Raw genomic sequence first — 14,182 nt, 5'->3', positions numbered from 1 at the left:
GGAATTTTTATATTATTATGCAATTATTAGTTTCTTTGTTAATTATTTTTCATTTAATACAGGTAATTTTAATTTTATTTTTTTTATTTTTTTTATTTATTTTTTATTTTTGCGACGGCACCACACCGTCGCAAAAAACATTAGAACCAAAATGTATTTTTTTTTGGCGATATAGGTAATGCTGTCACAAAAAAAATTGGCGACATAGGCCATGCCGTCGCAACAAAAAACATTTCGCGACGGCATCTTTTGTCGCCACAAATAAAACTTTTAGCGACAGTACAACAATGTCATCGCAATAGGTGTCAGCTTTTTTACATATTATAAGAAAAAGTAAAATGCCGTCGCAAAAGACAACATTTCCCATCGCAAAAAAAGGCGACGGCATCAGCTAAAAAGTTTTAGCAACGCCCTCTGTTGTGACCCCCTTTTGCCGTCGCTAAATTTTTTTTGAGACGGCATTAGGAGTATTAGCAACGACATTTTGCCGTCGCAAAAAATTGAAATTTTTATAATATATTATTCAAATTTATTTTATATATTGATCTCATATTATATAAATTTAATTTTTACCATATAATCTCCTCCCTAAAAAAATTCTGGGGGGTTAAGTCTATGTACCAAGACTTTTTCTATTTGCAATCACATAGATATATGCCTTCCTGACTTTAAAATTACTATAATAATACGGAGGACCAAGGGTGCTAACATTTTCTTTTTTCTTTTGTTTTCTTTGTTGTTGATGGTGAAATATTTTGTGGAATAAACCAAAATCAATGATATGCAAGAAACAAATATGTATCTAGATGAACATTATAGTCGTGTAGGCCAAAGACTTTCTTATTAATGTAAATTTTTTTATAGCGCTTCTATTATCTTATACATCAATAAAAAAAATAAAAAAAATTTGTTTTCAATCCAAAAACAAAAGTAAAGGAAAAAAAATAATTATATATATATATATATATGTAGGCTTATAAAACCTAAAACCTTTGAGAGTTGTTTGACTTACTTTATTCTTGTGTGTGTGTGTGTGTGTTTTTAAATTGTTCCTGTTATTATATTTTTAAATATCTGCTATGCAACTATTGAAAAAAGAATAAATTACAAATACACTTTCTGAAGTTTAATTAAAGTACAAATTGTTTCTTGTGATTTTGAAAATTACATTTCACCCCTTGAGGTTTCTAATTTTATAACAAATACCCTCTTTATTAATAAATCATCAAATCAATTAACAATTTTTAATAATATTAAAAATATATTTCAATTAATAATTTAGGTAATTTTATTATTATATAGGAGCGCAATTATGAATTTAATTTTTTATTTAATTTTGTTCAATTAAAAATATTAATAATAAGGTATTTGTAATTTTTCAAACTATAGAAATATTTATATTTTAAACAAATCACAAAAGGTGTTAAAAAAAAAGAAAAAAAAGAAAATGAAAATGAAAAAGGACTAGCCCTTACGTCTATGGCTGGGCCGCCAAGGATGCGGGGTAGGTGGATTTGTGGGCTTGTTTGATTTGTTTTTGGGAGAGTTATTTTTGAAAAAAAAAAATTAAAATTTGGTTTGGTTTGTGCTTATTCTCAAAAAAAAATTAAAATCGCTTTCCCTCTCTTACACATCAATTAATCACTTTTTTTCTATCATCTCTCTTTCTCAATCACTTTTTTTTTTTTTTCACACACGTCTACTCAATTATAACAAAATATCAAATTATCCCAAACTCCCAAACTTCAAAATTACTTTCAACATATACAACCAAACAAATCACAAAGATTTCTAAACTTTCTTCTCAATTTTTTTTTTTTTTGAAAATCACGCTCTCAAACTAACCGTAAATTTAATTGTACAACCATAAACTAACAGTAAATTTATATATATTTATTACTTATTGATATTATGTGATATGTAATAATAAAATTTTAATATTTAAAACCAAATTCATCATAATAATATAATATATGTTACTTTTATAATTAATTATAATAATAAACAAATAAAAATTATAAAATTTAAAATTATTCATAATCAAAACTAGAAATGGTAATATATAGGAGTTGTTGGTTTGGTCTGGACATAATTGGCCCATATCTTACTGGAGATGGAGGTTTGACCTGGCAGCCCATAACCATAATGAAGCTCTGGCCCAAGACATTTCTACCAAAACTTAACTTCTTTAATTAAATATTTATTCATATTTCCTGAAAATCGGCAGTGAAATTCACAAAAATAGATGTTACAAATTTACAACAAAATTCATTTTCTTTATGTAAAATAATAAAATAATTCTTAGTTAATTTGTAAAAGTAAAATTACCAAATCTAAACTTTAAGGGCCTTTTTGATTAGGTAGATTATAATATAAAATTGAGATTATTAATCCATAATACCCACCTTTCGTTGTTTGATTGTAATTCTTGTTGTCTGGATTGGATTCCGATGGACATTCTATCCAAGAAAAATTGACAAATTTTTTAATCCTACAACTAATAATACAGATGTTTAATTGGAATTATATATTTTCATATCCATTATAAAACAAACATGAACAAGGAAAAATTATTTCTCACTAATTCATCTAAATAACAAGTCCTACACTAATTATATGGATGGTTAATTCTCTTACTATTAATCTTACTAAACAATGGGAGATTTAGAATCACTGGTTTGTTTGAAACCAACATTAATTTTAATAGTTAATTAATTTACAAATACACATGAATTAAATATCTCAAAATGGAGGAATTCATTAAACAGCACTCAACTTTGGTCATGCTTATGGATGGGCAAAATATCCTAAAATATTTGTGAATGGACCTAATCCCATTGTCAGGAGTTGGAGTGGTTTGGTTCTATGTTTAAAAAATAGCCAATTCAACAATACTATGGAACTTGATTGGGAAAGTGAAGACTAATCAATGGATGAAAAACTCAAACAATCAACCATAATATTAGGTATAGTTGCAATAAGTAATTAAATGGATTTTGAGATGAATGAGTTGCAAGGTAATGGAAGAACAAAAATATTGATAAGTACTCGCATTCATCTATTTTCAACGAATTGAAAGGATGACATATTTGCACGGATCCTGAATTTCTCTACACGTGAACACTTTGTGACCAAGTCTATGACTTTACAACGTTGGATCACTTGAAACTCAAAGAACCAGTGAGCTTATCGGCTGGTGTGTACCGAAAAACTCTTTTGATGCCTAAGTTAGAAAATAGGATCAATAATAGGGAAAGCTCTCAAGAGTCGGGTGTTTCGAATTGCATTACCTTTTGCTAGAAGAACTTTGGGACTTTGTATCTTCCAGCATAGTAGGGTCCTAGTGGGACTATAACTCTAATTGATAACCTCAATCCACTAAGAACCTATCTCTTAAGAATAAAGCCCATCTTTAAGCACCTTTTTTTTTTTTTATCAGCAAAGAAAATCTATATTCATAAAGAAACAATACATTACATATGGGAATACATCAATAGGATGAGAAAGAAAAAGGGAGAAAAAGGAAAACCAAGCATAGTATTGGTGAGAAACCAACACTAGCTCATAGACAGCATCATACATCATACATCAGCAGATATACATCCATTGTTTGTGTGCTGCCAAACAATATACCACCAATCTGCAACATTAGCTAAACTGACTCTCAACTATACCCAGTAGCATAAGTACATCAATTCAGACAATCACCCACACACCCTGAGCCAAAGCAGCAGAAACTGAGGCAAAATGGCAGCAGAGTAAAGCAGACTGAATCTGAAGCACAATGATAACAATAGTTGTGTTATTGCCTGGTTGAAATCAACCATAGCAACAACCCTGATCAACCATAGCAGAATCAACCATAGCAGCAGTCTTGTTCACACACAAAGCAAACACAACCAAGGAAAAGTAATCCCATAATGCTATCAGCAGCAGTACCAACAGAACAGACTCATCCATAACACTTCAACCAGACATAGCCTCGAATCAAACACACAGAACACAGCAGGCAGGAGTCAACCATATCAGCAGCCAAAATCAACCCAAAGAAACACAAGTAACCAAAATCAGCCCAAAACACTACTGTCCCCAGATAGAAGACAAACAAAACATAAAAACCAAACCAACAGAGATGTCAATAATAGGGAACACCATATTGGATAGGAATGAGCTCACAGAAATCAACCATAACATAGAGGCAAATCTTAGCTTCCGGAACGAATGCAATATTGAACCTAAGGTAGGTTAAAGATAATATCATTAATAGAGAATACCATTTTTGTTGGGGATGATTTGACCCACAGCGCTATTCTTGCTTTAACAAGCTCACAAAGATCCTCTAAATTTGGCCGAGAGCCCTTAAAAACGCAATCATTTCTATGCTTCCAAGTTGACCAAAAAATGGCTAAAGGCATTACCTTCCATTTCAGTTTCTCAATCTTTTCATTGTACAAAATGACCACCACTGCAAAAATCCTTCCACTGAGTTTGGCATGACCCACTGGCATCCCCACCATTTCATAACATGAGACCACAGCAGCCAAACAAAAGGACAAAATAGCAAGATATGAGGAATGGTTTCCACCTCCTGTTGGCAGAAAACACAGCTCACATTTGCAGATTCATCCAAGATCCCAATACGCTGTAAGAAACTAAATGTTTTCACCTTACCTTACTAAGCCAACCACCCGAAGAATTTGACTTTAGGTGGAGCACAATTATTCCAAACATCCGCTGCCATATTCCTAACTAGCCCTAGGGATAATTCGCAACATTTGTACATAGAGGCAACAGAAAACACCCCAAATGGATCAACCTTCCACTTCCATATATCTAAGCTTAAGTCCCTAAGTGCTGGCGAATCCCTAGTTGCGGCTTGTAATCTACTAACCTTCTCCTCTTCCCAAGCCAGTAGAGGCCTCCTAAAGCCTAGATTCCAGCCCTGAGTCCCTCCCCGTCTAGTATAAAATTCAGCGACTATTCCATTCTTATCAGTAGACAAAGAAAAGAGCCTGGAAAATTCTTCCTTATGGCACATCTCCTCTACCCATTTATCAAGCCAGAACTGAGCTCTCTGCCCATTCCCCAACTGAATTGCAGTGTTTACAAAGTACAAATTGTGAATCACAGGTTTAGAGATCACTTCACGGATGATATCTGACCAGATTTTTGAAACTTTATTATTTCCTTCCATGTGTGGCAGCCAACTTCCACCCCCCATGTTATACTTTGAACAAATAACTACCTTCCACAAAGTGTGAATCTCAGCCCTAAACCTCCACCACCATTTCTGCAATAAGCAAGTACTCATAACCGATCAGCTTCTGAGGCCCAAGCCCCCCAAATTTTTGCTCTTGGTAATGGCATCCCAACTAACCACATGGACTTTCCTTCTAAGATCTGACCCTCCCCACAGAAAATTTGATTAAATTTTGTCAATGTCTTTTGCCACCCCCATTGGTAATTTAAACAACGACAAATAGTAGATAGGCAAGTTACTCATAACAGACTTAATCAAAGTCAACCTCCCAGCAAACGACAATAACCTTCTTTTCCATGTGGACAGTTTCAGTTTAAACTTATCCAAGACTAGCTTCCAAGTGCTCTTCTTGCCAGGTTAGCTCTAAAAGGTAGCCCAAGGTACTTTAAAGGAAACTTTTGATAAGCACAATTTAACTTAGAGACAAAACCTTGCAACATCCCTTCCTCCACTCCAATGCCGGCCAACACACTTTTATGCTAATTAATTCTTAGCCTCAATAGAATTTCAAAACACCGAAGAATTCTTTTGATAGTCATCACTTCCACCCACTCAGCTTCACAAAACAAGATTGTATCATCCGCAAATTGCAAGTGCGTTACTTTGACCCCATTATTTCCAATTTGAACACCTTTGATGAAACCTAGTTCCTTTGCTCTATCAAACAAGACATTCAAACCCTCAGCCACAATATTGAATAGGAAAGGGGACAGTGGGTCACCTTGCCGTAATCCACGCTGTGGGCAGAACTCCTCGATAGGCGAACCATTCACTAAAACTAACACTCTTGTGGATGTAACACACGCTCTCATCCATCTCCCCCACCTTTCCCCAAAACCAAAGTTAGATAACATATTGAACAAGAATTCTCAGTTGACTGAATCATATGCCTTCTCGAAGTCTAGTTTCAGCACCAACCCTTTCTTATTCGATTTTCTCCACCCATCAACTATCTCGTTGGCAATGAGAACCCCATCTAGAATGTGCCTACCCCCCAGAAAAGTTGATTGGACTCGCTAATAATCATGGGCAACACTAGTTTCATCTTATTTGACAAGACTTTAGCCAAAATTTTGTACAATGAACCTATATGGCTAATGGGCCGATACTCATTCAAGCTAGATGGGTTGTCTACTTTTGGAATCAAAGCAATAAAAGAGCTACTTATACCCCTAGCCAGACTGGCATTCTGATGGAACTCCCTAAAGAATTGCATTACCTCAGGTTTGACAATTCTCCAGCATTTCTTAAAGAAGGCCAAGTTAAATCCATTGGGCCCTGGTGCTTTGTTGCCATCACAGCTCGTAATAACATTTTTAACTTCCTCTTTTGTAAACTTTGCTTCCAGGAGGTCTGCTACTTGTCTACCACCAATATTTTTGAACTGGCTAGACAGTTTAGGCCTAACCACCCAAGTTTTAGAAAAATGGTTCATGAAATGATTCTTCACCGCATGTCTGATCTCCAAAGGTTCCACAACCGTTGTGTTGTTCACTAGTACTGAGCACAAAGAATTTCTGCTATTTCTATTACTGGCCATTATGTGGAAATACCTTGTGCTCCTATCTCCTTTTGTGGGCCAATTAATTCTAGACTTTTGCAACCAAATCCATTCCATCGTTTTGTTCACCCTCCAAATTTCCCCCCCTTAATTCTTGTCTTCTGACTTGTTCATCCCCCAGAAGCACTCTTTCTCTGCAATTAATTCAATAGCATGGGCTTCCTCTTCAGCAGCCTCTAACTTAGCGTCAAGCAGCCCAAACACAGCAGAATTTCATACTTTTAGCTTCTGTTTCAGAGCTTTAAACTTCATAAGACATCTAAATCCAGCCCATCCTTCGACCTGATATTCTGACCAAGTTCTCTCCACTAAAGATACAAAGATAGGGTGTACAACCCACGCATTAAGGAACCGAAAAGGTCTCGGACCCCAATCTCTTTCATCCTCTATCCGAATTATAGGATAGTGGTCAGACAGCTGTCTAGAGAGTCCCCATAACTTGAGACTGAAATCTTCTAGCCATTCCGGATTAAGCAAGAATCTGTCTATTCAATCCCACTTCTCTCTTATTTGTGAATTGCACCAGGTAAACTTCCTCCCAAGCATTGGTACGTCAAACAATTCTAATTGTTCTATCATGATATTAAAATCCCTCATTCCTCTGTCACGTCTAGAGCACCCAATTCTTTCGGAAATATTTCTTATTTCATTGAAGTCTCCCCCCATACACCATGGCCCCAAAAAATTATTCTTCAACTGAGCAAAAATACCCCAGACTTCTAGCCTTTTAGCTACATTCGATGGACCATACACATTAATCACCACACAATTAAAAGAGGAGAAGAAAGTACCTACCAAGAGAATGAAATTACGATGACCACAACAAGCCTCTACCAAGAACACCCTCGGATTCCATATACAGAGCAGCCCATAACGCGCCTGTAGACACCCCATTTTTGACTGCCCTTAAGACTTGGACGCGACTGATGGTTTACATGGTGGAGAAAGGTGTGCAGGGAAAAGTTCAGTTTCTTCGGCAAGGAGAGAGTCAAAGCTCAACTTTATACCCTTTTTTTTTTTGGACCAAAACAATCTTGATCAAAAGATTTTAGACCTTAAAACCCTTTCTTTCAAAACGTTTTTGAAATAAAGTTTTTACGATGTTCCGAGGCTCGTATTTTGTCAAATGTTGCGCTTTTTGGTAAACCGAGCAAGGACAAAGTGGAAATAAATGAAAGAGAGATGAAATCTTTGAAAAATCTTTCAAAACACCTTACTTAGGGGGTTTGGAGTTGAGAAAAAGAGGAGAAGAGGGAAGAAATCCAGTTGGGGGAGAAAATGGGCATGAACCGTTAAGGAAGAGTTGAACAGCCCTCGCCGAATCAGGCCTATTCATTTGCACACTTGGAATCAAGCTATGAGGCCACCACCGTTGGAAATAAGACTTCCGGGGCTTCATTTTGCACCCAAGAATCTCCTAAATCCAATTCCGGATGGGGGAGATATAGTTGATTGAAGTAGGGCATCACTCTGGTTGGACCGAAATCTGCGCGGCTTCACCAAAAAGGGCATAACGTTTTCCACAGGAGGAATTTTAATGCAAGGTTTACGCCATTGGAAATCTAACTTCCGGGGCTTCAATTTGGACACTTGAACGGCCACCATTGGATCTCCCTACCCCTGACCGGCCACCTTTCTTTCCGGAAGACCCATTTTTTTGTCCAAAAAGTAGCAGGCCGGCCACCTATTTGGTGAATGGCCTTTTTTTCCATTTTGAGCTGGCTGGCCATGATCCTTGTCCCATGTGCATTCCAGCCATGTATTTTGTTTTGCACTTCACCCTATGCCCGAGGGTCAACATTTTGAGGGGAAATTTGAATTGTTTTCCCCCCCTTTTCTCCACTCCTTTACCTATATAACCAGCACCCCCAGCTGTGTTTTGATGGTGACAAAAGTTTGGTTTAAGCCTCTTGCATTCAATCTCTCTCTCTCTCTCTCTCTCTCTCTCTCTCTCTATATATATATATATATATATTCCAACCATCAAAACCCCTCAAGTCTTACACCATTTCTACACCAACCCATAGCACCACTCTTCCTCACTCCATTCTAGCAGCTTCAAAGCCATTCCCAGAGGTCAAAGGCTCCCAAACTTGGTCCAAGAGTTGTTGAAGCATTGATCTTCAAGGGTAAGTCTTCTATCCCTTTCTTTGGCCCTATTTTTGCTCAATATATTAGCTCCTCTTGCTTGCATATTTGGGCTCCGACCCTAACTGAAAATAGAAATATTTTGAGCTCCTTTTTATGTTTGTTTGAGGGTCTCTCCCTGTTTGAGGCTTCCTTTTTACACTTGCTTCTTTACCTCTCTTGTATGCCTCTTTCTTGCATAGTATTTTAGGCCTATTCTTAAACTGTTTTGAGCTTGGTCATGAACTGAAAAGTGGCTTATTTTGAGCCCTTCTTCAACATTGTTGAATAGCTCTTCACTGTTTGAGGCTTCCTTTTGTCACTTGCCTCTTTATCCCTCTTTTGGCCTTGTTTTTGCATGTTTTGTTAGCCCCTTGTGCTTGTATTTTTGGGATCCGACCCAAACTTAAAATAGTCATATTTTGACCCCCTCTTCGTGTTTGATCAAGGATATTTTGCTGTTTGAGGCTCCCTTTTTACATTTTGTGTTTAAACCTTCTTTTAGGCCTATTTCTTGCATAGTATTTTAAGCTTACTTGTGCATTGTTTTGGGCTCGTCTATAAACTGTAAAATACCTTTTTTTGAGCCCCTCTTCAACTTTGTTGAAGGGCTCTTCATTGTTTGGGGCCAGAAGCTGCTACTGGCTTCTTTATCTCTCTTTTGGGGCCATTTTTGCATGTTAACTTAGCCCTATTTGTGTTCACTTTTTGGCCTTGCTTAAAACTGGAAAGATGCATGTTTTTTGACTTCCTTGATTCTGTCTTTATACTTCATATTCAAATAATGCATGCTTTGTATAGCTATAAGTCATTCCATGCGCCTAATTTCGAGTTTCAGGTCTCATTTCATGCATCGGGTGCCATGTTTCCATGTTTCGGGGCTGTTTTGCATCATATTTTGGTACTGAAATTTGGATGTTTGCATATCATGTTTCATACCTTGCCATGCTTTGTTAGAGTGGCATTTGTGCCTTAGGTTTGGTCCTTGGTTTGCGTACACGTGTGCACGCATCTCGAGTGTCTCATTTTCATCTAATGGCCTCTTATGTGAGTGTGGCTAAGGTCCACTCATGTTGGTGTAAGTCCATTATGCATTGTGTATGCCATTTCATTTAATAGCATTGCGTATACTAGGTTGTATGTTAGCGCATTGTGTATGCCATGTTATCTCGTGCATCGTGTATGCCATTTCATAGCATTGTGTATGTTAGGTTGTATCTTAGTTGCATTTCATGCATATCATGCATATTGCATCGTGCCTGGGATAGGAGTTAGCCCGAGCACGGGAAACGAATGACGTTTCGTACTTTGAGTGACGGAACGTGTCTCAATTCCCTGTCACCGACACTCTGGATTGCCCATGATGGAGTTAGATCTTGTTGTATTTTCATACGCATTCATTCTATATTGAGTTTCACGATTTGACTCCTCGGCCATCATGCATCGAGATGCGTGATTGGTGGCACGAGGATCAAGGCATGCATACATTTGTGAAAATACATTGCCAGACCCTTTTCCTGCTCTCTGTTGTAGCAAATCAAGAATCAGTAGCCTTTCAAAAGCCTTGCACAGCATTCCGGCATCAATCGCAAACAGAGGCTAATTGGGGCATCGCAGTGGATTTCCGTGCCAAGCAACCCGAGCATGCATCATTCATCATCCGGAGCGGAGTCGAGGCAGTCCCTAGCTTGCATGCTAGTTTACAGCTTTTCTAGTTTAATTTGTTAATCAATTAGAATTTTGTATTCATTCGGACTGTATTATTTATTTAGGAATGTATATAATTTATTCGGACCCTCTGTGCGAGGGCATAATTGTAATGAGTGTGCGTGTGTGTGATGCATGTCTTCCAACCCCACGTCTTTCTCCCTTTTATTTACCAGCTTATGATGGTTAGATTAGGGCATGTTTCAATTAGCATACAGTATGATAGCATGTTGCATTCATTCATCTGTTTTGCATGCACCGGGCTCGGCGCATCATACTAACTGCATTTGTATTTCAATTCCAATATTGAATACTTGTTAGCTGTTGCACCTCATATGCCATGTTTAGAATAGCCGAGCCTGCTATAGTTGCATTCTTGCATGTGTTGCATTAGGCATTTCAGCATATTTAGGATCATGCATGGATTTCTAATTAGCTTCTGTTTTGGCTTGGAGTACTCGGTGAGTTTTATGCTTTAGCATCCTTGCATGTGTGTGAGTGACTGCCATGATAGCATGCTTACCATGAGGCTATTTGCTTATGTGATATGACTGCCTGAATGCTTGTGGGTGAAGGTTGGGTTATTTGGATTGGAATAAATCATTAACTGTGAGTTTTAAGCCTACTAGATAGTGGCAAAATCATGTTTTCTAAAGCCCACCCGAGGGTGGCAAATCCACGTCTTAGCCTACTTGCGGGTAGCACCATCAAACCATTTTCAGATAAACAAACATGAAATGCTTTGTTCCAATTCAGGCGACTTTGTCTATACTTGTATGCTGTGCGCATCACATAGTAAATCTAGGCTAATAACCGGAATAAGAACGCATAATGTTTTCAAAACTAGATATCATGGTTAGTAGAGGCCGATCTTTGATCGGGCGAGCGGGGGTGCTCACGAAGTGACCTTCCCCAATCGTACCCAAGTTCCCGAGCCGAAGCAACTTTGGTGATGACGGACACGTGGCCTTAGGCAACGAGTCAGGGTTTTCTAAATTTCCCCCAAAATAAAATATTTAGGTGGCGACTCTGTATCTGGCAAAGCAGTCCATGTTTGGCACTTCTTTCTAAAAAAATCTGTTTTCTCAAAACGATTTGTCGGATTCGGCCTCTTTGGTTCAGATTTAGAACCGTGACAATTTGAGAGTTTGAACTGTAGTGAGCCCAAATGAACAGAACAGGGGGGACTCGTTCCTCCCCGGGGTGTTCGGGGACGTCTACAGTTTCTGGCGACTCTGCTGGGGAATTTAGAGAACTTGACTCGAACTCGTGATATCTGGTTTTGACTACACTTGTGTGTTTCTTTGCATTGCATTTGCATTGGTGCGCCTAGGACACCATGTTTGCCATCTGCTATTCCTGAACGGTTTGCCGGAGGCTTGTCTTGCCAAGGCATGACCATAAGGCTGATCGGTTGTGGGCTCTGCCAGTATGGGAACACAAACCCTGGTTTTACCGGGGCACCCTTTTGACCATTCGACCTAGTGCATATTCGGAATCCGTAGTGACCATTCCAAACTAGGACAGGTTGCTTACCCGATTGTAGGTTGTTTGAAACCGCTGCGTGCGTAGTGAAACCCTAGCTCCTGACAAAATAGGACAGGGAAACCCTACCCCAACGTAGGGGTGTTTTGGCTTTCACTTGCTTGTTATGTGCTTTTAGAGTGCGTCTCTATAGGAATGCATGTATCAGTTTACAAGTTTGGGCATCAGGCTTGCGGGCACCAGTTCAATACTTTGGGATTCAGTTCACCTGAGGGTATCAGTTTACGGGCAGAATTTTGGGCAAAAGTTTGTAGGGAGCACAGTCATTCAGCTTCGCTCATGATGGTTCTGGTGAAATCAGGCTAAGATGCTGTCTGTTTTCTCTTTTGATAGGTAGTCCTGGAACTATAGCTTCAGAAGGCTCCAATATCCCCCGGGTACACCGAACTTGTGTTGATAGACTTTGTCGGGTCAGAGATTCAGTTCAAGGGCAATCAGTGTTCCTTTACCAGAGGCAGGGTGAAAAGGTCAATCAGGCACAGACCACCAGTACAGCAGCTACCAGCTCAGTGGTCTTTGAAACAGCCAGGTTGAGATTTCTGAGCCTACTGCAGACATAGGTATACCAGTTGCTCAGTTAGATTAGGGCAATATGTCGGGTCTGGAAGAGATGGTGCGCCAACTCCAGGATAGTATGAAAGCCATGCAGCAAGATGCTGTCCGTCAAGCGAAATTCACCAAGCAACAGGCTGTGGTCATAGCCCAACAGGCAGAGAAAATTGCCAGGTTAGCACAGCAAACTGGAGTATCTACTTCACACCAGGCTCCTCCCCCACCAAGAGTTCCCATACTCGGGGAGGCAACCCATGTCCAGGATGATACGGACATTCCAGGCGGGCCAGCTCCGCCCCCGGTGCTACCCCAGCTGTCTAAAACGCCCATCAACCTGCCAGACTCCTCCTTTGAGTTCAAGACGGACCCCACAGCATTGAAAGTGAGCAAGCTTGAGAAATTATTCAAAAAGTCTCAGGGGGCCCACTCTATTCCTGATATAGAGGATAGTTATACCGACTCAGTGGTGACATTACCGGATCGGTTCAAGATGCCATATATCGATCGATTCGATGGCTCTGAAGACCCAATGGTGTACCTCCAACTGTTTTCTGATATTTTGAGGCCAATGGGTTTGACCACAGCCCAGAAATTGTCACTATTCGGCCGAACCCTGTCTGGGATAGCCGCAATCTGGTATGCAAAATTGGAGAACTCTGTGAAACAGAACTGGGAAGGGCTGGCTGAGGCCTTTATTGCTCAAAACTCCTACAACACACAGATCGAGGTCACGACTCGTGATCTCGAAGTCACCCGCCAAGAGCCAAAGGAGGGCTTCTCAGAGTTCGTGACAGGATAGAGAGCAAAGGCCTCAACGATGACTACAAGGCCTTCCGACAAAGATCAGATCAGGATGATTGTTCGGAATCTGCATGGCAAGTTGCTGCAAAAGATGGTCATTCTACCTCTGTTTACCTTTCCAGCCCTTCATGAAATGGGGGTTCAAATCGAGGATGCCATCAGATAAGGGATCTTTGCAGAACATAATGAGTCTTCGAAGAGAAATGTTGCTCGCAGTTCCAATGCTACTACTAATGGTAGCACAGCTGCGAAAAGTAGACACTATCATCACTTCCCTCAATGACCAAGAACCAACCACTTCAACTCGGCCCCAAGCCCGAAAATTCCATCCTCTTTACATGAGTCTCTCCCAAGCTTTGAAAAAGCTGCAAGAAGAAGGACACCTAGAACTCCTAGAACCCCAACCCCTTCCAAATCCTCTTCCACCAAGATATGACCCAGCTAAATACTGTGCCTATCATTAATAACACGGTCATGATACGAACCGTTGCATCCGCCTCCGTCATAAGATTCAGGATCTTATTGACGAAGAGACCCTAGCTCCACCAAAAGGACCTCAGGTTAGTACTGATTCATCACCTCCCTATCTTAACCTCATCCATACACTACCATCCACCTTCGACCCCAGC

General features: G+C 39.3%; 1 protein-coding gene across 1 annotated transcript; it reads right to left on the bottom strand.

Moving 5' to 3' along the window:
* Positions 1-6,129: 6,129 nt before the first annotated feature.
* On the bottom strand, positions 6,130-6,800 carry LOC145820383 (uncharacterized). The gene is made up of 2 exons (XM_082915804.1): positions 6,480-6,800; positions 6,130-6,276 (listed from the first exon to the last, which is right to left on the bottom strand). Exons 1-2 carry the CDS (start codon positions 6,798-6,800, stop codon positions 6,130-6,132), a joined length of 468 nt encoding a protein of 155 aa, XP_082771930.1.
* Between the last annotated feature and the right edge of the window lie 7,382 nt (positions 6,801-14,182).

Source organism: Camellia sinensis, chromosome 1, assembly GCF_055761805.1.
Source record: "Camellia sinensis isolate YWXY chromosome 1, ASM5576180v1, whole genome shotgun sequence".
NCBI classification, from domain to species: Eukaryota; Viridiplantae; Streptophyta; class Magnoliopsida; order Ericales; family Theaceae; genus Camellia; species Camellia sinensis.
The sequence above is the reverse complement of the archived record's forward strand: the minus strand, read 5'-3'. Positions and strand labels throughout refer to the sequence as shown.

Coding starts and splice junctions, on each gene's coding strand:
- LOC145820383 (XM_082915804.1), bottom strand. CDS start 6,800: ATGGCCAGTAATAGAAATAGCAGAAATTCTTTGTGCTCAGTACTAGTG. Junction 6,277..6,479: donor GGAGAATTGTCAAACCTGAG/GTAATGCAATTC, acceptor CATGATTATTAG/CGAGTCCAATCAACTTTTCT.